The 25,938-nt window shown below is 41.7% G+C and overlaps 1 protein-coding gene across 1 annotated transcript; it reads left to right on the top strand.

Moving 5' to 3' along the window:
* Positions 1-155: 155 nt before the first annotated feature.
* Positions 156-24,385, top strand: LOC138982301 (glycerol-3-phosphate acyltransferase 1, mitochondrial-like). The gene is made up of 24 exons (XM_070355562.1): positions 156-310; positions 1,920-2,054; positions 2,477-2,590; positions 3,571-3,641; positions 4,030-4,137; positions 4,577-4,635; positions 5,040-5,118; positions 5,654-5,750; positions 6,469-6,605; positions 7,221-7,317; positions 8,125-8,254; positions 8,708-8,790; positions 9,133-9,246; positions 9,785-9,980; positions 11,216-11,286; positions 14,234-14,382; positions 15,908-16,023; positions 17,244-17,395; positions 17,716-17,799; positions 18,352-18,483; positions 19,949-20,075; positions 20,549-20,617; positions 21,322-23,522; positions 23,877-24,385. Exons 2-23 carry the CDS (start codon positions 1,953-1,955, stop codon positions 21,492-21,494), a joined length of 2,460 nt encoding a protein of 819 aa, XP_070211663.1. The 5' UTR covers positions 156-310; positions 1,920-1,952; the 3' UTR covers positions 21,495-23,522; positions 23,877-24,385.
* The last annotated feature ends 1,553 nt before the right edge of the window (positions 24,386-25,938 follow it).

Genomic DNA, 25,938 nt, shown 5'->3' with positions numbered 1-25,938 from the left:
TGACTGCATGCGATGTGCAAACGACATACGCAAAACGTGCTTTCGTTTGCATCACCCGCTAAATTATAAACAAAGTTTTGATTGGGTGATAAGATTAACTGTAGCCAATGAAATGATCCGTTTGTCAAAGTCCCGGTACTGGCCTTGTAGAAAGGTCAACAGCCCATGTGGAAATGTTGGGGACACAGAGCAAAAGTGGTCATATTCATCTCGCGATTGGATTACGTACTCTTTGTCACAACCCCCAGAGCAGTAACACACGATGAGATCATCTGCCTAAGTGGTCTTCGTGTACTTCAACTTTGTGTGGGTATGGATCATTCTATTTGTCATTGGAGCCGAAAAGCTGCGACTCAAAGCTGTGGTGCACTGGTACTGTATCTAGTGTACTGCACTTTCCTAATTTCTTCATTTCTGCGGTGCAACCAAGTGTTTTACGCTGCTGTTGGTGTCGCTGAGTTTACCGGGCTTTGTATATAAAAAGAAAAAGAAAAAAAACCCACATATTCATCGGATCTTCAGTTTTTCATTTGCTCTTCTTATCTTGTGACTTGTGAAGAGATAAAAATTCAACCTCTGTGAAACTTTGAGTTTGACGCATAGAGACATTATAGAGCCGTTGTAACGATCACAAATTACTCCTGAGATCAGAATAGATTACTCACCGGTCTTGTTGATCTCTCATAAACTCCACACTGTGACTATATATCCTCCCAAAGTGGTACACTTATTTGAGGAAGAAAAAGCTTGTCACTTTCTGCATGTGAACGAAATTTGCGGTAAAATTCGGTATCTTTTACCCCAAAATACCATTACTTCCCCCAAAATAGTTAATACCATTACTTCGAAAACGTGTACACCGAGTGGTTACGTCCCATGAATGACTGAAGGGAAGGCGCTAGTATTTTTTCAAACCGGTACGCAAACTTTTATGATGCAAACAGTCCAGAAAAAAAGCGGTAGGCAGGTCATTCGAACCAGTAAGAGTCCAACTCAGAGTACTAGTTTTATTGTTTTACCAGCAAAAAAACACCAGTAGTTCTAAAAATCAACCAGTAGATCATATGGGCAGCCAATTTTGTTCCGGTATTTTCTCGTTTCAACGGGTCTAATACCGGTAATTACCGGTTAACGCCAATAATGATACAGCACACAAAGCATGCAGTCTGTTGCATTATTTCACATCAGTGTTGTTGCCAGGCCTCGGTCTTCGGTCTCTGACGCATTCCTTTCTGATTTGACGCATTGGACCTAGCCTTGTTCGTTCGATGGACCGATAGTTTTTACGTTTTGGTGGTCAACTGACCGATACATATTCGTACAAGGTGGACAAGGTCTGCAATGAATGGAATGGGAGTTGCAAAGTCGGAAAACAAACCCCGATCGAAATGCTCATGTTCGCTACGAGTGAAAATGCACTCGGTGCCGAGTCCGTGTCTGTCGTCATTGATACTCGAGGCTGCGTTTACAGAAATACCCGATCCAGCCGGTGTACCTATTTACCGAAAACGGCGCAAACAGCGGAAAGTTCATCAACATAATACTACGGCATGGTAATGCGAAGATCAGGCAGGATCCCTACATTCGCACACCGGGCACTGTATTGGAAAGGGTAGGAAGGCCAGGAATCAGATATTAAAGTGTTATCATTGTTCAATGGTTTTATTGTCATTTTTGCGTAAAAAGATAGATTTAACTCCAGACTGTAAGTTATTTTGCGTATCAAAGGTATGGCGGTACAATTTGGACCTATTGTTTTTTTAAAGCGAGGACATTTGGACCTATTGTTTTTTTTAGGGAGGTCCAAATGACCTATTGTCTACTTAGGCTGGCAACAACACTGTTAGTGTTACATTGTTATCAATATCTGGGAATTTTAGAACTAAATTTTACCTTTCAGTGGTTTTATTTTGCTGCAGGGGATTGCCTGTTGACACCACACAGAAAACACCATGCCTGCTGAGTTTTCATCATACGCTGGCTGTCGGAGTGGACCGCAGTTTGGGCGGCGTAATCCACGCAGGAAACAAACAACATTCTCTGTTGAAGACCAAGTGAGAATGACATATCTTAACTATTTACTTTTTGGGGCATTTGTCATTTTGTGTGTGTGCGTGTGATCCTTAGCGTTCATATGATATGCATTTATGCGAGTATGTGTGTCTGAATCTGAAGTGCGAAAACCTGAAGAACATTTTGCATGTTGATTACACATCCATTTTCCAGCGTTCTAGCTGCCGGTTGAGGCCATCAAATAGCATACTTAAAACTGTTATGGTGCATTTCAATGATTTGAGGACCAGAGGCTTTGCCCCCTGGCGACCTCAACTTGGGCGTTGCCCTTGGACTCCATCCAGTTTTTCAAGATTTGTTTTCCCCAGCTGTGCTCCTGCCTGTTTCAAATCCTGAAATGAGTATTCACATTTGTTATACTTTCAAGTTCTACTGCATTATATCGCTGATGTTTCACTTTCAGTATGACACCAACATGCTTGCCTCCTTCAAGAGCTCCCCATCCTTCAAACCAGAAGACTTCAAGGTTCGCCGGCCCCTTATGGGACAGTGCTGTCGATGTATGCCAGTTAGCAGGGTAATCCACCTTTCCTTCTGTTTTTTGTCTTTACACATGCATCCGTTTTTGTGTGTTTGTAGTTTGATTAGTGCAGGAATTGTACAGCTTTTTTGTTTGCAGTGTGTTATTGAACACACTGAATGACTGATCTGCTTTTACTCTGTTAGTCTTGAAGCGGCTTTGTTATCCAAGGGAAGTGTCATCGATTTTCACCAAAACACAAGTACACTTTGTTAAATATGTGTAACCCCACTTTAGTGTCTGAGAAACTTAATTATTTTAAGGGCTTTTGACCAACAAAAAAAAATGTGCATGCCTTTTCTTCCACAAAGTAATAAAGAAGGGACTTGTCCTGTGAGGTTTTTGAGTCACTTGAGAAAAAGTGACTCTATGTAATCGGTCAGTGTTAGTCTGTCCGGCCGGCCGGCCGGCCGTCCGTAGACACCACCTTAACGTTGGACTTTTCTCGGAAACTATCAAAGCGATCGGGCTCATATTTTGTTTAGTCGTGACCTCCAATGACCTCTACACTTTAACGATGGTTTCGTTGACCTTTGACCTTTTTCAAGGTCACAGGTCAGCGTCAAAGGAAAAATTAGACATTTTATATCTTTGACAAAGTTCATCGGATGTGATTGAAACTTTGTAGGATTATTCTTTACATCAAAGTATTTACATCTGTAGCCTTTTACGAACGTTATCAGAAAAACAAGGGAGATAACTAGCCTTTTCTGTTCGGCAACACACAACTTAACGTTGGGCTTTTCTCGGAAACTATAAAAGTGACCGGGCTCAAATTTTATGTGAACGTGACTCATTGTGTTGTGAATAGCAATTTCTTCCTGTCCATCTGATGCCTCATATAATATTCAGAACTGCGAAAGTGACTCGATCGAGCGTTTGCTCTTCTTGTTATGTGTTGCAAGAAAGAACAAGAACAAGGAAGCGACCGGCCAGAATCAGGTCAAACAACAGTGATTTTGTTTTGTTTTGTGCAGGATGACATAGTAGAGCCAGGTGCTGCAGAGTTAGGGGTGAGAAACATTCTGGACGTCAAACCAGAGTTGAGGTGAGTTGACTGCATCAGTGCATGCACCTTGTATTTTCTAATTTGGCAAATAATTTTTTTTTAAATCACTCACTCCAATTTGGATACATTGTAATTAAGGGTTCAATAATAAAAAAAAGGTGCTGTTAGCAATTTCGGTACTTTTATTATTCCTGAAAACTACAGTTTATTGTTTAGGGTGATCTAAACAGTAGCAGAGGGAATTGAGTGTGTGTGTATACTGTGTGTGTGTGTGCCAGCTGTCGCTGTGTGTGTGTGTGTGTGTGTGTGTGTGTGTGTGTGTGTGTGTGTGTGTGTGTGTCTCTAGAGGGAGAGAGACAGAAACAGACAAATAAGCCTTCGAAGAATGAGAGTGAAGTTTAATGAAGGTTCATGATTTTTCTTCCAGAAGCAAGAGTGTGCTTGCGACGACGTTCAGTGAGTTAGCGTACACCATGAGGCGACCACTCTTCGGTCCTTTTCCAGATCTTAGCATGGCTGTGCTCACCAACAGACGGTAAATTCATATTGATTTCATGGTTTTAATTACTGAGTGGCTTCTACTCGCCAACCACATAAGCATAAAGAAAGATTCAAGAATTAAAACAGCTGGGTTTTTTTGTTCTTGTCCTATTGTTTTCTTTATCTTAGGTAAGGGGAAAAAAAGTGTGTAAAAGCCTCAAGTTCAGTTTGAGGTACATGAGGTATGTTCATTTCACTGTGTGTAGAATGTACGTTTGTTGCATGTCCCCTGTCCAGTTCTCAGATTTTTGTAGTGACCAGGACCGAATCTAAAGAAGGGTGCAGAAAGAAAGATTTTGCAGAGAGAGAGAGAGAGAGACTGTGTGTGTGTGTGTATGTGTGTGTGTGATTAGGTGAAGGGTGGATGAGGGTTGGGAGTTTCATGAGACTTGACGAGGTGATACTAATCTGATGGTTTTTTGTTTGAATTTCAGTGTTGTGGAAGCCATCCAAAAAACAGCAAGGGACCTTGATGCTGAACATGAAGGCACAGGTAAAATTGACAGGACTTCAGAGGAACTTATAATGATACTTCTGTACTTCTGAAATACAGTGCCAGTATTGAAGACTTGATAGAAACAATTTTGTTACGTAAATTGTCAGAGACTTGATCGAAGGATTTTGAATATATATATACACTCTGTAGAGTTGTTCATTAATAAAACATTTTTTTTACCACAGATGAAATCCTCTTCGTGTTGAAAGTACATTTGTTGTTGCCAAAGCATAATATATGTATAAAACGTCACTCATCTTTGCTAATGATGATTGAAATTAATTGTGTTTGTGATTTTAAAAAACACACCATGAAACGTGAATCATTAGTGAGTGCAAACTTGCTGTACTTATTTCTTTGCCAGCTATTTTGATAAATTTTTTTCTTTTCTTTTTACTTAGATAAACTTGCGGTTGTAGAAAAGAGAGCAGCAAAGATCATGAAGAAAATGAAAGCATCGATATCAACAGTATTTATCAAGTAAGTGCTTTTGCTAACTTTACAACAAAGTGCATAGACGGAATAAATGTTGATGTTTGCTTGTTGATATTTGGCGAGCTGATAGATTGATTCAGACACAAGATAGAGTATTTATTCTACATTGTTCACATTTTTGAAGTACACCTTTTATCACCTAGATAAACATGCATGGACATGACCGTATGTACTGTATGTTTCTGAGGGCAGCTGCTTATTTGACGTGTGTGTCTTCATGCATTCACAGAGGCTCTCTCTCACTCTCTCTGTCTCCGTCTCTCTCTCTCTCTCACTCTGTCTCTGTCTCTGTCTCTGTCTCTATCTCTCTCAGTGTCTCACTCTCTGTATCTCTCTCTCTCTCTCAAAGTCATGAAAACAAACCGCTGACATTTTTAGTTCTCCGTGTGTAATAGATACACACATCAGACATGTTAGGCTAGTTTGTATCTTTATTTTAACATTTTTCAATATATTGCATTGTGGCATACGCATATACATATGCTGAAGGACAAATCACTATTAGCTGAAATACCCACAGGTTCACAGGATGGTTCCTGCTCAAGTTTCTGTCACTGATGTTGCGAGGGGTTCTGGTACAGCGGGGACAGATGGCCGTCCTCAAGAAGACAGCTGAGGTAGGAGAGACTACACTGAAGTCCTGGGCTGAGGTGCACGAAGCGAAACTGGGTCCCACCCAACTGGATTGGATTGGTTGAAATTGAGATTTGTTGTGATTTCAACCAATCTAATCCTGGGGTGGTTTCCACCCAGTTTGGTGGAATCCAGTTTCGCTTCGTGCATCTCAGCCCTGTTGTTGGATTTCTGTCAGAAACACACATTACTAACACATGGAAGCATGTAGCCATATTTCTAGCAGTTCCAAGTGCATGAAAATTAGGGTTTGAACCCAGAAAGACCAGCACTCGATCATTCCATGATGTTGTTGGCTCTGAACTTTTTTTAGGCAAAGATTTCATTCCCTGCATGCACCAGTGGTAACAAAAGCTAAATTTCTTTATTTGAAAGGGGGGTGCTGCAATGTCACACAGATGTCTAAAGCAAGAAAGAATAATGAATTGTTTTGTTTACGAAGCAATGTTACACTGTTTTCAAAGATACGTTACAGTACAAACAAGGGCTATCTTTATGGCTGTGACCGTTGCAGACTTGAACATGAATTATTTTCAGTTTGAAGAAAATTATGCATGCTTCTCTTCTTGTTAAATAAAAGAATGAACTTGGAATGCTTTGGTATGAGAGAAGAAGGTGTGTGTGTTTGCGTTTGTGTGTGAGTCTCGAAAAATACATACATGCATGTATCTGAGAGTGATGCTACCAAGTTGTTGCTTGCAGCGAGGTATGCCAATGATCTACCTGCCATTGCACCGCAGTCACCTGGATTACATCCTGGTCACCTTCATCCTATGGAACTACGACATCAGGGCGCCGTACGTGGCTGCTGGGGAAAACATGGACATTCCTTTCTTCAGGTTGGTTGCGCTTTATCCCTTGTGGGGATTGTGAGCCATGTGTCATTTGAAAGGGAAGACTGTGTCAAATGATAAGATTTGTGAAACATTTCATACCCTATGACACGTTGATGAAGGTTAGGTCTTTGCACCCTTTAATTACGTTATACATGTATCAGATTAGACTCTTAGTGTGTGTGAGTATGTTTCATTTGGGCATTGATGCTTATCTGTTGTCAATGTTTTTTACCCCTGGCACATTTGGTGGGGTAGAGTGGACAAAGCAAATATTGTTGCCATTGATTGATGCTACTTGCGTTGTGGTATTGTGTATCCATGCCATCAGCCACAGACTATAAGTGAAACCGGGATTTTTAACGTGCCCACCTGGCATTGGTGCATGTGGTGCCCAAGGAGATTCAGCAAAGTTGATTTGTGGACAGCTCCTACTTTCTACGTGTACTGATTGGGGATAAAAATGTAAACCATGACCTAAACAATCAAGTAATAAGAATGTGGTTTTAAGAAATCCTTGACAAAATGCATTCCATGTGAAGCTTTCTTGCATATCTCACTCTTGGCTGTTTCTTTCTCCTTTTATATTGACTGTAGCATTTTGTATTGTGTTTGTTGTAGCTTGCTCATGAGGAGTCTCGGTGGGTTTTTCATTCGTCGACGACTGGACAATGGTGGACAGCAAAAGGATATTGTCTACAGATCCATTCTCAACACAGTAAGTGTTCTGCATTCCTTATGTTCTACACGGCAGGCAGGTGACAGGCTTCATGGCCAAACAGAATATTCCCCGCCTGGACAAGTTACTCTGCCATTGTGATCTGAGTCTTGATATTTTCAAAACTTGGGAAGTTGGTATTTTAAAAAAAATAATTAAAAGAGAGAGAGAGAGAGAGGAAAAAAAGCATTAAATGTGGAGGTCATTTCTGGGCTTTATGATGAGAATATCTTTGAAAAGAGATGGAGTCTTGAATCAAAAGGTGTTCAAGCAAAGGTATCAGTGTAAATCTGTTGGTTTTGTTCATTTCGACAGTTTCTGTTTGTCTTTGTGGCTCACATTGTCTCACATAGTCTGTTCGCCCCTTTTGTGTGAGCTGAGCATATTAAAATGGTTTACTGCATGTGCCGGTACAGTACAATATAAAACAGTACAATGCAATAAAACACAACAAAACGCAATACAGTATGGTACAGTGCACTTTATTTTCTGTTGTATGGATACAAACACAAAGTTATACTTTACAACACAATGCAACAAAACAAAACATGATACAGTACAGTGCACTTTGTTATCTGGTGTATGCATACAAACAGAAAGTTATACTTCACAACACAGTACACAGAATTACTTAGGTACTTAGGCCCTTTGCTCCCAGCGGTATAGGCCATTGACGTCTCGTTTCTCCATAGCACTCTGCTCTGGGCTGTTCTTTCAGCTTCTGCCCAGCAAGGCTACAGCTGGACAGTACACAGAATAGTACACTTTATTATCTCCATACAAATACAAATGTGTTCTCAATTTCAGTATATGCTAGAGATGCTGAAGAAAGGAGACAGCCTGGAGTTTTTCTTGGAGGGTGGACGCACGCGCACAGGCCGAGCGGTCATCCCTAAGGGGGGACTACTCTCAGTGGTGACGGAGGCATGCACTGAAGGTAAAGGAAGGGAAGAGTTTGTGTTGAATGATAAGTTTTGTGCAAAATGTCATTTGATGAAGGTGTATAGGTCTTTTCACTCTTGTGTGTGTCATGTCAAATTAGTCTAAGTGTGTGTGCAGCGCTGTCTTTGTGTGAGAAGTTAGTCTGTGTGCACAGCTTGATGTGAGCATGTAAATTATTCTCTTTGCAACTTTGTCCTGGATCTTTGTTGCTAGTGCGTGTTGACCATATGACCTGACATTTTAATGAGGTATTCTAGTTTTCATTGGCTGTACTTAAAAAAAGAAGTTTTATTATCTAAATTCAAGCAGATGCACAGCTAGTGTACAATTTGGGACATGGCCTATGGGTTTGAATAATCTCAAAAATGTATTGTTTCACTGTGTTGGATAATGGCCAGTTTTAGACAGCATAATCTGAGCACAATGCTAAACTGATCATGTATTTCAGGAATCATCCCCGATGCTTACATCGTTCCCATGACCATCAGCTACGACAAATTGCTTGAGGGACACTTCTGTTCTGAACAAATGGTAACTAAAACAATGTTTTCTTTTCTTCTTGTTCAGTTTTGTTTACTTATCTTAATCTTACCAACTAGCCAAATAACCTGAGACATTTTAAATCTTTTATTGTCATAGTTTTTATTTTGTCTTCAAGCATGTTAAAAGAATACTAACTACAATGCTAAGGCTTTGTGTACAAAGTTCTTTTGTGATGGTGCTTTAGTTAAGAAATCATGGAAACAGTTTGCAGCTACTTTACGTTTTTGTATATATGTGAAGTAGACAGAAATAAGAAGTAGAAGACTGTGTAGGTCATCATTGAACAGAAAATGAATTCATGGAATGTTCTCGAATGTCTCTGTGTTTCAGGGGAGGCAGAAAAAGAAGGAATCCTTTGTCGGAGCATGCAGAGCAATACTCAAAATACTGTTTGGAGATTTTGGCAGCGTCCGTATTGACTTTGCCCAACCATTTTCTGTTCAAGTAAGCATGCATCCATTCTAAAATGCATGTGTGTTAGTAGTTGCTTTGTTGTTCGGGCTTGATGACAGCAATACTGCTTGAAAAACAGTTACATTGTGGAAATCAGATTTCGTGGAAGTCCAAATTACATGTCTATGAAGCTTGAACATTGTTGTTCCTTTTATAGTGTATTCTGTTGAGGGTTTAGGGATCATGCTCTTGTCATCACATGAAGCATGAATGTATGAGTCTTGTTACTCTGAAAACATTCTAATTTCATCATGAAAAAACATCTGTGGAATTAAATACTGTTTTCTGTCACTGTATCAGAGTGGGGAACTGTGAAAGCAGAATGAGGTCCAGATTAGGTATGCCTGGTTTTCCAACTGAGCCGATACTAGCCATACGCATGTAACAGATTTACTTAGCAGGTCTAGAGAAGGAAAAAACACGTCCCAAGTGTTTTTGTTCTCCAACTTGAGAGCTGTTTTCATCCATTCAACCTTTCAGCTATCAGAATTTGAACCTTTATTGTAAATTACACATTATTTGGTGACAGGAATTCCTCAAGTCTGCCGAACAATTTCCTCACCCAACGCTGAAGTACTGCTACAGTCGCTCAGACAGCAGTGCGTCGGGTTTGAACATTTCGCAGTCGTCTCTGTCCATGTTGACCAATGGCAGTTGTGCTGCAGGGGACACGCAGGATAACACACGCGTCATGGTCAAAGCTCTGGCCGAACACACCGTGTATGGTGAGTCTGTTTTTAGATTTTTGTTTGCAGTATAAGTGCATATTACGGTGAGAAAGGGTAGAGGGGGTGTATATGTGCTGCAGGGGACACAGAAAAAACACGACTCATGGTCAAAGCTCTGGCCGTATATGGTGAGTTGATCACTAGCTTTCATTTTCTTCTTTTTTTCATTTTTTTTAAGCAGAATTGAAAGTGGGTGGGGAAGAGGCATGGCGAGGAAAGAAGGGGTTTCTGTGTGTCGGTTGGCAGGGGTCGACACTAACTTATTTGGCCTGGGGCCACACTGGCCCCAGAAATGGAAATTGCCGGGGCGGAAAACAAAAATCTGGGGCCCACTCTTATTCATGCTAAGTATATACCTTCAGAATCCCCACATTTTCCAAATGGTTCTCCGCCATAAGATCTGCACGGGCGGCAATGCATTGTCTGTTTTTCTTCATCGTACTGAAGCCAGGGAAATTCTTTCAACCATTTGACATTGAAATTACGACAGCGCTTCGCGCTTTTGGCTGCATCGGTCTCCTTTTTTCGTTTCTCTCCACCCTGTTCTTCATCTTCATTTCCATGTCTTTTTACACCAGGGATGTGTCGCCACATTTTGCGTTTGGCATTTGAAGGCGATACTTATCTCTCACGCTAAAGAGCGCAATCTGGGAGTTATTTCCCTTGCGGCATTGTCCTTCGACGATTTAAATGTGTGTTTTTTCTTGACTGCGGCATTGATCGTAACGCAAATTTCAGTGACGACTTTGGCAATTTTTAGTGATTGGCTCTGGCATTAGAATTTTCAGTTTGTCATTGTTGGAATGTATCCTGGGGCGGAGTGGGCCCCAAGCTTCGGCAATGTTTGGGGCGGAACACAAAACTCTGGGGCGTTCCGCCCTCGCTAGTGTCGAACCCTGGTTGGGTTGGTGGGGACGGGGCATGGTGAGGGAAAAGGGGGTTTCTATGTGTTTGTGTGTGACTAACAAGCCATCTGCCTCGAGTTTAATTGTTTGCTGCTGAAATTGCAAAATCCTGAACACCAACTAACTTACCTTTTGGGTTATTTGAGAGAGAGAGAGAGTGTGTGTGTGTGTGTGTGTGTATTTGTTTGTCTGTGTGTGTGTGTGTGTGTGTGTGTGTATGTGTGCGTGTGTCTGTGTGACGTGCATCCGAACAAGACTATTTTCCTTAAAATTAACTTGTTTGTTTTTGAAGCTTCAAAATGATAACCGGTGTAACTGTCATTTCAGCATGTGTGAAGACCCAGGCTCCAATGTGCTCCCACTGCCTTGCTTTTCTTCTCCTGACCAAATGTAGACAGGTTGGTGTGAATGTGATCAATCTGTTCTGTCTGCTCCTTTCTTGCAGGCATTCACTTTGCTCTTACTTGAATGTCTTGTCTGAAGTATGCCGGACTGACTTGCTTGCCAGATTGCATCTAATTTTTTTCCATGAGAGTATCTGTAACTTTGTTTTTCAGAGTGTTGTTAATAGCATTTTGTATCTGATGGTTTTGGTTTTGTGATTAAATGGATTGTGTCTATCTGTATATATATATACTAGAATGAATACCCGCTTCGCCGGGTAGCCGGCTTCGCCGGGAAGAAGTACTTAGAGCCGTACGCCGGCTTCGCCGGGTCCGAACAATGGACCCGCCAAGCTTAGGTCCCTCCCAGATTCGTGGAATGGGAACAGCACGAAAATGATTCAGTGGCCATAATGCCATTCCTGACCATATCGAGTAACATCCTTGTCGACGAATGTAACCGTGTTAATCACCTTTGGAGGCGAACTCCACTCAAACAGGACTGAGCAAGTTATGGCTTCTCAAAGGAAGGCCAGTACATAAAATTACACAAAAGACGCCAGACCACATCACAAACAGAACTGAACAATGCACAGGTGTTGCTCACATAGAGACACACACACAAACACACACACACACAAAAACACAGAGAAGCCGTATCTATAGAGAGATAGATGACAGTGTATTTTTCGCGTGGCTATAAATGGATTCGACCTTTGCACTTTTACAGTGAGGATAATTTACGGGTCCAATTTACGTTCTGTACACTGCGTTGACCTTCTAAAAATAGTAACAGTAACAGAACGCCGGGAATATCCGAAGACGCTCAGCGCAGTGGACAGCGCAGTGACATTCTAAAAATAGTAGTAACTTACAACTGAACGGGAAAGCCACACGAAGGAAGGGAGATAAACGCCAAACACTGGAGAAGATAAGGAAGAGTTACTTATAATGGTGAAATGAACACAAAAACCCAAATCAGTTCAGCGCTGCGCGCTGAGAGCACGTGTTGAAATATCTCATCGATGATATTGTGTCCGGGGTGTAGCTGAATACGGTGTCCAAATTTGAAAAAGATCCACCGAGAACTTTGGCGTTGTGATGTGGTGTAGCGGCTATGGTGTGTCGGTATGGGGGCCCGGGTAGCTGAGGTGGAACCAAAATAGCTGAGGTGGAACCAAAATCGGTTCAGCGCTGCGCGCTGAGAGCACGTGTTGAAATATCTCATCGATGAGGTTGTGTCCGGGGTCTCTCTGAATAAGCCCACCAAATTTGAAGCAGATCCATCGAGAACTTTGGCCGTGCATCGCGCACAGACAGACACACACACAGACACTAGTCGTATATATATATAGATACTAGAATGAATACCCGCTTCGCCGGGTAGCCGGCTTCGCCGGGAAGAAGTACTTAGAGCCGTACGCCGGCTTCGCCGGGTCCGAACAATGGACCCGCCAAGCTTAGGTCCCTCCCAGATTCGTGGAATGGGAACAGCACGAAAATGATTCAGTGGCCATAATGCCATTCCTGACCATATCGAGTAACATCCTTGTCGACGAATGTAACCGTGTTAATCACCTGTGGAGGCGAACTCCACTCAAACAGGACTGAGCAAGTTATGGCTTCTCAAAGGAAGGCCAGTACATAAAATTACACAAAAGCCGCCAGACCACATCACAAACAGAACTGAACAATGCACAGGTGTTGCTCACATAGAGACACACACACAAACACACACACACACACACAAAAACACAGAGAAGCCGTATCTATAGAGAGATAGATGACAGTGTATTTTTTGCGTGGCTATAAATGGATTCGACCTTTGCACTTTTACAGTGAGGATAATTTACGGGTCCAATTTACGTTCTGTACACTGCGTTGACCTTCTAAAAATAGTAACAGTAACAGAACGCCGGGAATATCCGAAGACGCTCAGCGCAGTGGACAGCGCAGTGACATTCTAAAAATAGTAGTAACTTACAACTGAACGGGAAAGCCACACGAAGGAAGGGAGATAAACGCCAAACACTGGAGAAGATAAGGAAGAGTTACTTATAATGGTGAAATGAACACAAAAACCCAAATCAGTTCAGCGCTGCGCGCTGAGAGCACGTGTTGAAATATCTCATCGATGATATTGTGTCCGGGGTGTAGCTGAATACGGTGTCCAAATTTGAAAAAGATCCACCGAGAACTTTGGCGTTGTGATGTGGTGTAGCGGCTATGGTGTGTCGGTATGGGGGCCCGGGTAGCTGAGGTGGAACCAAAATAGCTGAGGTGGAACCAAAATCGGTTCAGCGCTGCGCGCTGAGAGCACGTGTTGAAATATCTCATCGATGAGGTTGTGTCCGGGGTCTCTCTGAATAAGCCCACCAAATTTGAAGCAGATCCATCGAGAACTTTGGCCGTGCATCGCGCACAGACAGACACACACACAGACACACAGACACACAGACACTAGTCGTATATATATATATATATATATATATATATATATGTCATGTATCTACGAGTATGTTTTTGATTGTATTGTGGCCGTATAAAGCAACAAATGTTAAAAAAGGTTTGTGTCTTTATAATTAGTACAGTGGTGTCTGTAATGTCACCAAAGGACACCAGCAGATGCAATTTTATTCTGTTGTCCATTTGTCTATTAACCAGAGTACCCGTGTAATTAAGAGCACTTTTGATGGGTCCCTGGGGTGTCCTTTTATGACAGGTAACACTGCACAGTGTTTTCAACCTCAGTAACCTGTACCATGAAATTGTACATCGGTACCTGTTCTTGAGACCCTCCATGAAAGGTATAGTTAGGTTGAATTGATAGATCTGTGTATAAACTACAAAAGGTATCTTTGATGGGAGGGTGTCTTGTCATCCAAGGGACCTCACATTACAAGTATCCTTGTATGTAACACAACAGAAATTCATGCTCACAATTATTATTGTTTATGACCAGGGCGGGACCATGTCGAGTCTGGTGCAGTCGTTGGATTGGCTGAAGGAGCAGCTGTTCAAGCGGAAACAGGATGTTGGTTTCTGTGGCACGTCAGAAGACGTCATTCTGTATGCGCAGTGTCTGCTGGGGGATAATGTTGTACAGCGAAGGTGGGTTATACTTATGGTAGATCTTGTTGTTGTTGTCGATGTTGTTTCTGTGGCATGTTGGAGGATGTCATTCTGTATGCACAGTGCCTGCTGGGGGATAGGGTTGTACAGCCAAGGTGGGTTATACTTATGGTAGATCTTGTTGTTGTTGTCGATGTTGTTTCTGTGGCATGTTGGAGGATGTCATTCTGTATGCACAGTGCCTGCTGGGGGATAGGGTTGTACAGCCAAGGTGGGTTATACTTGTTGTTGTTATTATTTCTGTGGCATGTTGGAGGATGTCATTCTGTATGCACAGTGCCTGCTGGGGGATAGGGTTGTACAGCCAAGGTGGGTTATACTTGTTGTTGTTGTTTTTGTTGTTGTTGTTGTTGTTTTCGTGGCATGTCGGAGGACGTCATTCTGTATGCACAGTGCCTGCTGGGGGATAGGGTTGTACAGCCAAGGTGGGTTTTACTTGATGTTGTTATTATTTCTGTGGCATGTCGGAGGATGTCATTCTGTATGCACAGTGCCTGCTGGGGGATAGGGTTGTACAGCCAAGGTGGGTTGTTGTTGTTGTTGTTGTTTCCGTGGCATGTCAGAGGACGTCATTCTGTATGCACAGTGCCTGCTGGGGGATAGGGTTGTACAGCCAAGGTGGGTTGTTGTTGTTGTTGTTGTTTTCGTGGCATGTCGGAGGACGTCATTCTGTATGCACAGTGCCTGCTGGGGGATAGGGTTGTACAGCCAAGGTGGGTTGTTGTTGTTGTTGTTGTTTTCGTGGCATGTCGGAGGACGTCATTCTGTATGCACAGTGCCTGCTGGGGGATAGGGTTGTACAGCCAAGGTGGGTTTTACTTGATGTTGTTGTCGATGTTGTTTCTGTTGGACGTTGGATGTTGTTATTGTTGTCGTTGTTGCTGTTGTCGATTTGTTTCTGTGGCACGTCGGAAGATGTCATTCTGCACTCACAGTACCTACTGGGGGATAGTGTTGTACAGCCAAGGTGGGTTATACATGTTGTTGTTCATGTTGTTGGTATTGAGTGAATCAGTTTCAGCAGATGCTTAGCTACTGCTTGGGTTGGGGAGGGGGAGGATGGGAGTGGGGGGTAGTGGTGATGGTGATATGAATTAGAAACACTGATTCTAGAAAGTATAATGAACCCTTGTGTATTCCACCATCATAGGGCTTCAGGCACTGGAATAAATGTATCATTTTGTGTTGAGTGGTGTTGCAGGGTACAATTCTATGTTTCAATACTGTTGTCATCAATTTTGTTAACAGAACGGAAAGTACATGGGTACCTGTAATATGAGGCCCCTCTGATGAGAGGACACCTCACAAGAAAGAACAGCCATTGTTCTCCCTTTGTTAACTTTACTCAAGCATACCTGTCAGGAAAGGACACCTGCAATATAGGGAGTCTAAACTGGTCCCAAAGGTGTCCTTTCATTGCAGGTACCGCTCTACCTGCGTTTTTTCTGTGGCACTTGCTGCATGAAAGATACGTTTTCAAAGTGATTTTGCTTTGTGGCCACAGTGTATCAAAGGAAAAGGAGCTGTGTTTGAAACCCAACATGTCCCTGCCAGCGGTATTTGAGCTCAGTTACCATGCCAACACAGTCACTGCCACCTTCGCTCTGGAGAGCATTGTTGGTACGGCTTTGTGTGTGTATCTGTGTGTGTGTGTCAATGTGTGTCACTGTGTGTCAATGTGTGTTTGTGTGTGAGAGAGAGAGAGAGAGAGAGTGTGTGTGTGTGTGTGTGTGTGTGCAGGGGCTCATATCCATGAGAGGTGGCTTAGGACACATATCCTGAACAATGCAATATTGATAGGACATTAGTCCTAAACAAAAATAAATCAATAGGACATTTTTTATTCTGCCACCAATTTTCGTTTTGGCGGCATGTTGCTTTTTCGGAGAAAAAAACCGCGAAGGGAGGCAACTGTCAAGCAACTTGGAGCATTCAGAGTTCTGACCCTTGGAAGCTCTTCTCTATGAAAAAGCACATAAAGTCTCCCCAAGTTTCGTCTGCTTGGAGAGACAGATCACTTCGCAAAACATCGATAAAATAGCAAATCAAACTACTGTTTGTTTGTTCGTTCGTGGGCTGAAACTCCCACGGCTTTTACGTGTATGACCGTTTTTACCCCGCCATTTAGGCAGCCATACGCCGCTTTCGGGGGAGCATGCTGGGTATTTTCGTGTTTCTATAACCCACCGAACTCTGACATGGATTACAGGATCTTTTTCGTGCGCACTTGGTCTTGTGCTTGTGTGTACACACGGGGGTGTTCGGACACCGAGGAGTCTGCACACAAAGTTGACTCTGAGAAATAAATCTCTCGTCGAACGTGGGGACGAACTCACGCTGACAGCGGCCAACTGGATACAAATCCAGCGCGCTACCGACTGAACTACATCCCCGCCCGTCAAACTACTGTAAATAGAAAAGTACTGACAATGTCCGGATCAAATAAAAGCATAATCGGACAATGACCACTTTGTGACAATAGGACATATGTCTTCTTGCATGAAAAGTGTATAGGACATTTGGAAAAAATATCCGTGTATGTACGATGTCCGACGTGGATGTGAGCCCCTGTGTGTGTGTGTGTCAGTCAGAGTGAGTGTTTGTACAATATTAGAATCGTTACTTATGGGTTATATATTGTCAATGTGGATGTTTAGTCAAGCTGTTAACTACATGCTTGCAATTTTTTTCAGAATGTTAAACGAAATTATACACACAAAGAATATTCCATATACTGAACATGACTTTGGATTGGCTTATTTTGTTAATGAAAATTTCATGAATGTTTACACTGTTTGCCGAGTTCAAAGAATGATTTTGAATGTTGCATCTTTGTGCAGCTTGTGCGGTGGTGATGGGGGCGGGCCTGAGGCCCAGCATGTGGCTAGCCAATCAGCAGGTCAGCGACAATTCCACCGTCACAAGGGAGGCCATTCTGGACACCGCCCAGCACATCGCAGATCTCATGCATAATGAGTTCATTCTTGTCCCTGTAAGTTGTGTGTGTGTGTGTGGTGTTGGTGTGTATGTGGTTGGTGGTGGTAGTGGTTTTGTGTGTGTGGGTGTGTGAGGTTGGTGTGTGTGTGTGTGCTTTTGGTTGGTGATGGTAGTGGTGTGTGTGCGTGTGTGGGTGCGTGCGCGCTTCTTTAGGTGGATATTTTTGTACTAGCATTGTGTAGGATATACTTCATTGTTTTGCATAAGCGTTGAATGTTGGGGAAGTTCTGTGTGGAACCCTTGGTAATTTAAGTATCCACTGCTAATTTTGTGTCACTTGGTGAGTGATTCTGAATTTTGTGTTAATTTCTGCAGCCCTGCAGACAGATAATGGATGCCTTGATAGACACTGTGGAAGATTTCGTCTCCATGGAGATTTTGCTCAGGGAGGATTTGCAGGTGAGAAGCTATCACGATTTGTTGGTCAAAATAGTGGAGTTGTGTTGCAACCTGATTTGCTTAAAGTTTGAGTTTTAACTGCAGGGAAAGCAAATGCAAGATTTGTCTTTGAAGATGAACGTCTTTACATTAAATTTGTACAAAATGAGAGACAGTGATTTCATTAAACAGATGCAAAATGTAGCCCTTAAAGGATTTCTGATGAACTAAGTAGCCATACTTCCTTGTAAGACAAGACTGACAACATGAACAATAACTCCAAGAAGAATGGGACGGGACAGTCGACACATCTAAAGGTTTGATAAACCACCTTGTCCTGATGATGCATGAGTTATTGCATGACATAATCCATAAAGTCAGAAATATTTAACCCTACTCCTGTACAAAAAAAATCATTCTTGCTTGACTTCCTGATGAAATAATGACAGCGCCTCTCATGCGACACAAGAGATTTAGCTACGGAAAAAAATGACAAGAAGTGAGTCCTACATTTATGAAAATGTGTGAATTTTCCATCTTATCATAGCTCATACAATGGTTGTGTGTGTGCAGTATGATATGAACGTGGACCTGGTTGAGAGACGGCGGGCCATTCATCTATCGAGGACTCTGGAGTTCGATGACGAGTACGATGAAGATGAGGAGGATATGGACGGAGGCTACGTCGAGCAGCAGGAGTATATGGTAATTTTTTTTTTTTTTTAAAGAGACTAATGTCCTTTTATTGACTCACCTGAGTAAATCAGGACAGTCTAAGTAATGAGCAGTATTATGCCGTCCGGCTGCCAACCTAACTCTTATTCGCCAAGACTGCCCAATACCGCCCACACGCAATGATACCTATGATGCATATCTGTTTCCATTTCTACTGGCTTCTTGCGATGTTTGAGCATTTATAATTTCAGAAAACTTGCAGTACTTACTTTCCTGCAATGTTTGTTGGTTTGAAATTGATGAGAGTTACTTTTCATGCCATTGGGGTAAATGGTTACAGGAGACTGGAAAAAGGGAACTGCTCGTGACGAGTTTGCTAATTTGTGGAAAATGGGACTGGTTTCTGAAACAGATGTTTATCCCCGAGTACGCAGTACTAGGGTCCAACAGACTTTAATTGTGTGTGTGTGTGTGTGTGTGTCTGTCTGTCTGTCTCGACTTAACAGCTTATTGCTGGGAAACTACTGGGCGCAGTTCGTTCAAAAGTTGATACACTAACTTGATAATAGGTCCGATTGATCGTATTAAAACTTCATAATGTTACCTGGGACCTAAATGCCCCCCAAAACACAAAAGCCACTCTTAACGGTGGGAGTTTTTGCGGTGGGAGGCTGGTCGCTTTGCGAACAGCCTGAACTAAAGGGGAGACTTGAGCGGCCTCAGCCGAACACGTCACGGAGTGACGAGAAAAGCATGATTTCAGTGCAAGCCAGACAACGGGTGAGGAAATGGTCTCGGCAAAGAAATTACAATGCAGGGTTTGGTCTCGGTGAAAGAGAGACAGAGAGCACGAGAGAGTCTATGGCCAAAATGATCCTACACCGGGTTCGATTCCCGGCATGGGCGTTCTATTTTTTTTTTTTTTAATTCTTGTTTACTATTGTTTATTATGAACGTTTTAATGTTTAATTTTATTTTTTTTAATTGTGTAAAATAAATAAATATATATTTTTTTATTTTTTTTATTTTTTTTTTTAAATCCAAGTGACCCGGGTTCGATTCCCGGCATGGGCGGTCTATTTTTTTTATTTTTTTTATTTTTTTTTAATTCTTGTTTACTATTGTTTATTATGAACGTTTTAATGTTTTATTTTACTCTAATAATTTTTTTAATTGTGTAAAATAAATAAATTTTTTATTTTATTTTTTTAAAATCCACGTGCACAAGACAAAAACTTTCATACTGGGGGAGCGAGCCAGTCTGAAGAGTACTCGGGTCCAGCGCCAGCGTTTTTTATAGTGAATGCTGCTTGAAAAGATAGGATATTGGCACACATACACAAATTAAACCTCGGGACATTAAACTGCATGGGTTTAGCATACACCGTCAATGAATTTATGTTGCTTTGTTCAGAATTTGTCAAGTTTAATTTCAAGAGTGTGCACTATCTTTTGTTCTGTGTAAACGTGTGAATGCATTGTGTGTCTATTTCAGGTGAACGTGAGTGTGGAAGACGTACGCAGCAAGCTGCAGTTCCTCCACGTGGTGTTGGCGCCCATCTTGGAGTCATACCTCATCACTGCGTGTTACATCACACAGTCACTGGAGGCTGACATGCCAGGTGAGGGGAGAGCTTCAAGTCAACTCATTCATAGCAGTCTCCCAGTAGACGATTTTCGGAAATAACTCCGTCGGGTTTGTATGGGTTGTGGGAGAGTTACATTTTCTTGCAAAACGGCAGACAAACAATGGAGGGGGACGAATCACTAGTGAGGGGTGTGCCGAAAACACGTGGAGACATGATTGCTCCCTCTATTGTTTGTCTGCCGTTTTACAAGAAAAGGTCACTCTCACACAACCCGTACAAACCCGACAGAGTTATTTTCTGAATTTGTCTATTTGGCAGTTTAAAAGTAGTCAAAACAGTATTCAAGCTCTGTGGTCAAACAAAGAACACAATTTGTGATAAAGAAAAACTTAAAAGACTATGTTGCTGGCAAATTCAACAAATATTTCATAGCAAATTTCAGGTTGTTTTTATGCCGAGTTTTGCTAACTGTGATGTGAATGACATGGTTGTGTGTGTTTGTACAGAGGATGACTTTCTCAAGAAGCTGGGACACTACGCCCAGGAGAGAGCAAAGAACAAGCTTGTGATGCACAGTGAGTTTACTTTCTCCCTCACTTTCCTGCTGCTAACTGTTTGATGGTGTTGGGGATGGGTACAACAAGCGATAGCGAGAGCGTTAGACATTTTCCGGAAATAAGTCTGTCAGGATTTTAAGCGGTGTGGTAGAGTAAGTGCCTCTTTTACTGAGCCAAGCTTTTCAAAGCGATGTGAAGCAGCTAGCAGGCTACTAGCCGGCTTTAACCTGCCATCGCGACCAATAACAAACTCTGATGTGTACGTTATGTCACACCACTTGAAGATCTTGACAAAGTTATTTCCGAACATCGTCTATTTGGTACAGATTTCAGTTCCCAGCTTACCAGACATTTTAAAGTTTGTTGTTGAACTTCTACTCCAGACTAACCAGACGGATTGCTAGTTCCATCAAAAAAGAAAGAAAAAAACAAAGTTGAGAGGATCTAGTTGTTCCTTCTTGTTGATGTGACACAGACAATTCCGAAATAAAGTGAGGGAAAATGGATGTTCATATGTGCTTTTGTGTGAGAAGCAGATGCTATATTTTCCCTTTTGTGTTTTAGGGCATTTTTGTACTACATGTATGAACATTACACTCAAAAAAGACTAGATAGATCTGATCTTAGTCAATAGGCTTTGTCAATGTCTTCAATTGGATAATAGTGACCAAGTCAGGAGATGATGTCAGATAAATAACAGAACATGTGTTATCTTTTTTTAGTGGAGAGCTGCGGCGTGCTGACCCTGAAGAACGCGGTGAAGGCGTTTCAAAACCTGCGTATCCTGGACACTTACAAGGAGGCCAACCTCACCATGATTGGCCTGACAGAACATTTTGGTGTGCGCGAACGCTTGGATCGATACGTCGAGATTCTCAAGGTGGCTCGCAACTAGATGCAGACATTGTTCAGTGTTGTACCCAGTCAGGTGGACCTCGACTAAAAAAAAACCTAATAGGTTCAAATGTACTGGCTACGAAAAAAAGGGGGTCAATATTATAGGACGATTGACAGGACAAGGGTCAGAACAATGTGTCGGACCAAAAAAGGTATGCGACTGTAAATCAAGGCCTGGGAACAATACTGATTGTTGCGATGCAAAGCAGGACTTGTTTCTTCGTTGTGAGAGTTTCTGTGATGAATTGAACATTTGGCAGCTTGGCCACCAGATTTGATTTACTGTGTGTGTAAAAATGTTTTTATTCAATACTTTAGTGATAACTCTACAAACACCTCCACAATTTTGCACTGTGATTCACAAACTTCATCTCTGTAGTGATGAGTTGGTTTGTTTGCACTCAGACTTGTTTGAGCAATAATGTCAGTACTTAGATTTTAAACACTTCTGTGCACATGATTATGATTAACTGGCGAAACAAAAGAATGGCAAAATAACAACAGTTTTGCTGTTTTTGTTTGCCCGTTGTGTGAGATGTAGATCAGGAACTGTAAACATTGTGTGGCTTGTAGAATCCTGTGATGTCTCAGAATGATTCAGTGACAGTGTGAATAGCGAGTGTGAAGTACAGAGACGTGCACACAGTGGTACCTGCAATGAAAGGACACCCTTGGGACCAGCCAAAAATATCTGTACATTGTAGATATCCACTCAGGACAGGTATATTTTGGTACAATAAAATTAATAAAAGGATGAAGGAAGGTGTTCTCTCATTGAAGGGGCCTCACATTGCAGGTACCACAGTTTAACTGAGTTATAAGATTCTGTATAAAAGTCGTGTGTTTTGAGTTGTGTGTCACAGGATTTCATTGCTTTTGTTGACTTTAGGCCTGTGAGGCTGTGTTTGTGTGGTGTGGATTAGGAAGGCAGCAGTGGATTTGTAAGAGCATCATGGTTATGTGAAGTATGAATGACATGTAGAGGTGCTCTGTGTGTGTGTGTGTGTAATACTTGTGTTGTGTTCTTACATTATGTATGTACATGCCAGCATTGTGTGTTTAATGTGTGTGTGTGTGTGTGTGTATCCCTGCATTGTGTGTGAACATGCCAGGAATGGGTGTAAACAAGTATGAATGACTAATTGGCTGTGTGTGTGCTCCTGCATTTTATGTACATGTGCCAGTAGTCAGTAATACTAATGTGAAAGTGATTGTGTGTGATTTTGTGTGTGTGTTCCTGCATTGTGTATGCACATGCCAGTATCATGGGTGTGAGTCTGTATTTCATGTGCGCACATGCCAGCATTGATTATCTGTATGCCCATGCCTGCAGTGTACAGATACAGTTTCATACTAATACCTAAAGAATGTTTTGCATTTGTGGCTGCAATGTTGCCACACTGTAAAAAAAAACACTATAAATGCACAAACAAATTTACAACTTGACAATGGACATGCATGTTCAGTTGTAAATCACTGTTACATGAACTAGACCCTGTGTATATTATTTCCTCAACTAGACCCTGTGTATAGTATTCCCTCAGTAAATGTGTACATTTTTCTCTTGATATTCAGTTCCAATACTCAGTGCCACTTTGCTCAAACTCTCAAAATGAATAGTACAATACAGTATGCCATAACACAAAAGGGGTTTGTCATGTCACATTTGACATGCCCACAGTGAAATCCTCTACTGTGTATTTAATGGATGGATTTTGTGAATGGAATGATACCTTAGATGTGTTAAACCATTTGGGAGTGAAACTTCTGTAGGTCGATTTGTAGCAAATCTAGGCAAAAAGTGGATTTTTTAAATGGAATGGTGGCATGAAAAGTGACAGTGTCTTATTTAGGCATGGGTTATACTTTGAATCTTAGTAGGTTGATGAAGAAATAGTAATGTTTGGGTGCTTGAAGTCACAACTTCTTGATAAGTGACGTAGTCACAAGTTATTTCATTAGTCGTCTTTGATGAGTTAAAGTAACGGAAACTGAAGGTTAACCATCAAGTCGCATGTGCAGTGAGGCTCATAACTCATAACTCATAACATTTTATTGATCCAACAAAGGAAATTAAATTGGTCATCAGCACATATAGGTCATTAATTAATAATTATAAAAGAATAAGAGAAGAAAATTCATAAAACCCATGATAACAAAAAAATATCTAAAGTAATATATGTACAACTACAATACCCTTTTTACTTGCACACTTGACACACCGACACACCAACACACATGCATACATACCTACATACATACCTACCTACATATATACATACATACATACATACATACATTCCATGTTAAAGTGCAGCCAAGAATATCACAATAACCATATCACTGTTTGGACTAACAGACAAGTCCCAATTCATAACAGGCTTTTCCCAATTCAAAACTTGTTGAGACCACTCAGATGCTAAGGAATGTGTTTTGGTGTGTGTTACAAATACAATAGAGAACTGCCAGACACTTTGGCCTGCCTGGTAACTTGCATGAGAAGGCCTTCTGACAACATTATTGAGAAAGGGTGAGCGATGTTTGACCATTGCCAGAGCAGTTTGAAAATATGCAGCCCGCTTGTCTGGTGTTTTCCCCGAGAGCAAGGTTAACACCAATACACTGGTACTGTGTGGATGCGAGTTTTGTTTTGTTGTGTAGATAGAATTTCATTTTTCATTCCATTGTTGTAGATGCGCTGATCGAGTTTGTCCAAACCTCTCAAAAAGTGTGTATGGATATGCTAGAAACATATACTATTTGTGCAAAAGTAGAGCATCCACATGTGCAAACCTTACAGTTCACCTTGTGTTTTATTTATGAGTTTGCTTGTATGTGTGTGGGTTAGCAGAGTATGTGTATCGCATTAAAAACCGGCAAGTACATGTTCTTTACGATTTGGTGCATTTTTTTCTTGTGAAAGAAAACCCCACTGTACTCTTGCAGTCATAGAGTGTGCATTTTTTATTACAGTTTAGTTGCTTGGTGCTGTACCAAAAAGAGATTGTGTAAAAACTAACATGAACTTGATGAAGTCAGTCCTATAATTATGCCTTACTTGCATTCTGCACAAGGGTACATGTACTCAAAAAGTTCAATCAAACTCAAAAAGTTTAATCAAAACTAAGAGTCTTCCAGTAATCACACTGTCCGTGAAATCTGTGACACCAGTGCACAAGTTGTTGAAATTCGTACATGTATCACACTCTTCATTTGACATTTTAGGAATCGTTTATAGCTGGCCTTTTTTTTGGTTCAGCCTTGTTTACTCTGAACAAGACGTTCTCCCAGCTAAAATACAGGAACATTATGTAGAGGGCACCCCTTTTGTTCAGAATATCTAAAGCTTCAAATGCAAAGCGAGGTTTACACAATACTCATTGAGCGAGTTTTCGCGAGGAACAGGGTTGAGCTACGGTAGGGTCACTGCGCATGTCTGGTTTTTTTCTTCGCGGAAACGCTGTTGGGTTGTGTCCAGTCGCGTCCCTTGCAACAAGATGGCGACAAGCGCGTTACAGATTTACTGTTGTGGAGAGTTGATGGACGACGATGATGAACAAGCAGTACTGTTTTATTGTTGATGTGAATGTAATGCCAAAACATCGAACTATCGATTCGAACGTCAATGAAGAAGTGAGCGTGAAAATCGAGCGCAAAACAGCCGGGTAAAAGTTCAGGGCGCTAAAGTACATTTGAGCCGAAATCGCACCCAAACTCCTGTTGACCTCATTTCTTCCCAAAATAAACATCACTGCTAAAATAAAATGCATTAAAACCAAGACAGTATCCAACCCAGTATCCTTAATTTTTGAAAGGCTAAGTGATTTACAACAAATGTCTTCTCACAATCCGTAACTTTGTCAAAAAATATTTGCAGAAGTTTCTCACCTCGCCTTGGCAGCCATCTTGGAACTGGAGAGACCCTACGCAGGAAGCAAGGTTGAAAGTTGGTTAACCGGTGACGTCACTCCAGTCGTACCGGACCGAGTTTTTGCGACCTCCGGTTCGACTCGAGTCACCTTAGTTGACGCTAAAACTCGCTCCTTGAGTGCTTCATCTTTCAGTCATACCCATGAAAATGCCTATGGTTATGTAAGATGGTTGCTCTTCTAGTTGTCTTTGCACTTGCTGTGAAAACTAATCATGTCATAAGGACATCACTGATTTCGACATTTTTGAGCAACTGATATGGTTAAAACTTAATGGTTTATACAACTGTCATGTGCATGTCAGGTCAGTTTTGTAGATTCATCTTCGATCGTGGCCAATTTAAACAAAATTACTTCTTTTTTTCGTCTTTTACACCTGTTCCTTGTCCCGTTGTGCTCTCAGACCGCCCCGTCCCTGCACTCACTGCTCCATCCACATCTGAATTTCGTTCCGCTGCCAGACTTGTCGATTTTACAGACGCTCCAGGGGGGGATGTCGGGTCGCTGCGGTAG

Source organism: Littorina saxatilis, linkage group LG12, assembly GCF_037325665.1.
Source record: "Littorina saxatilis isolate snail1 linkage group LG12, US_GU_Lsax_2.0, whole genome shotgun sequence".
NCBI classification, from domain to species: Eukaryota; Metazoa; Mollusca; class Gastropoda; order Littorinimorpha; family Littorinidae; genus Littorina; species Littorina saxatilis.
Note: the sequence above shows the minus strand (reverse complement) of the source record. Positions and strands in the feature narration are given on the sequence as shown.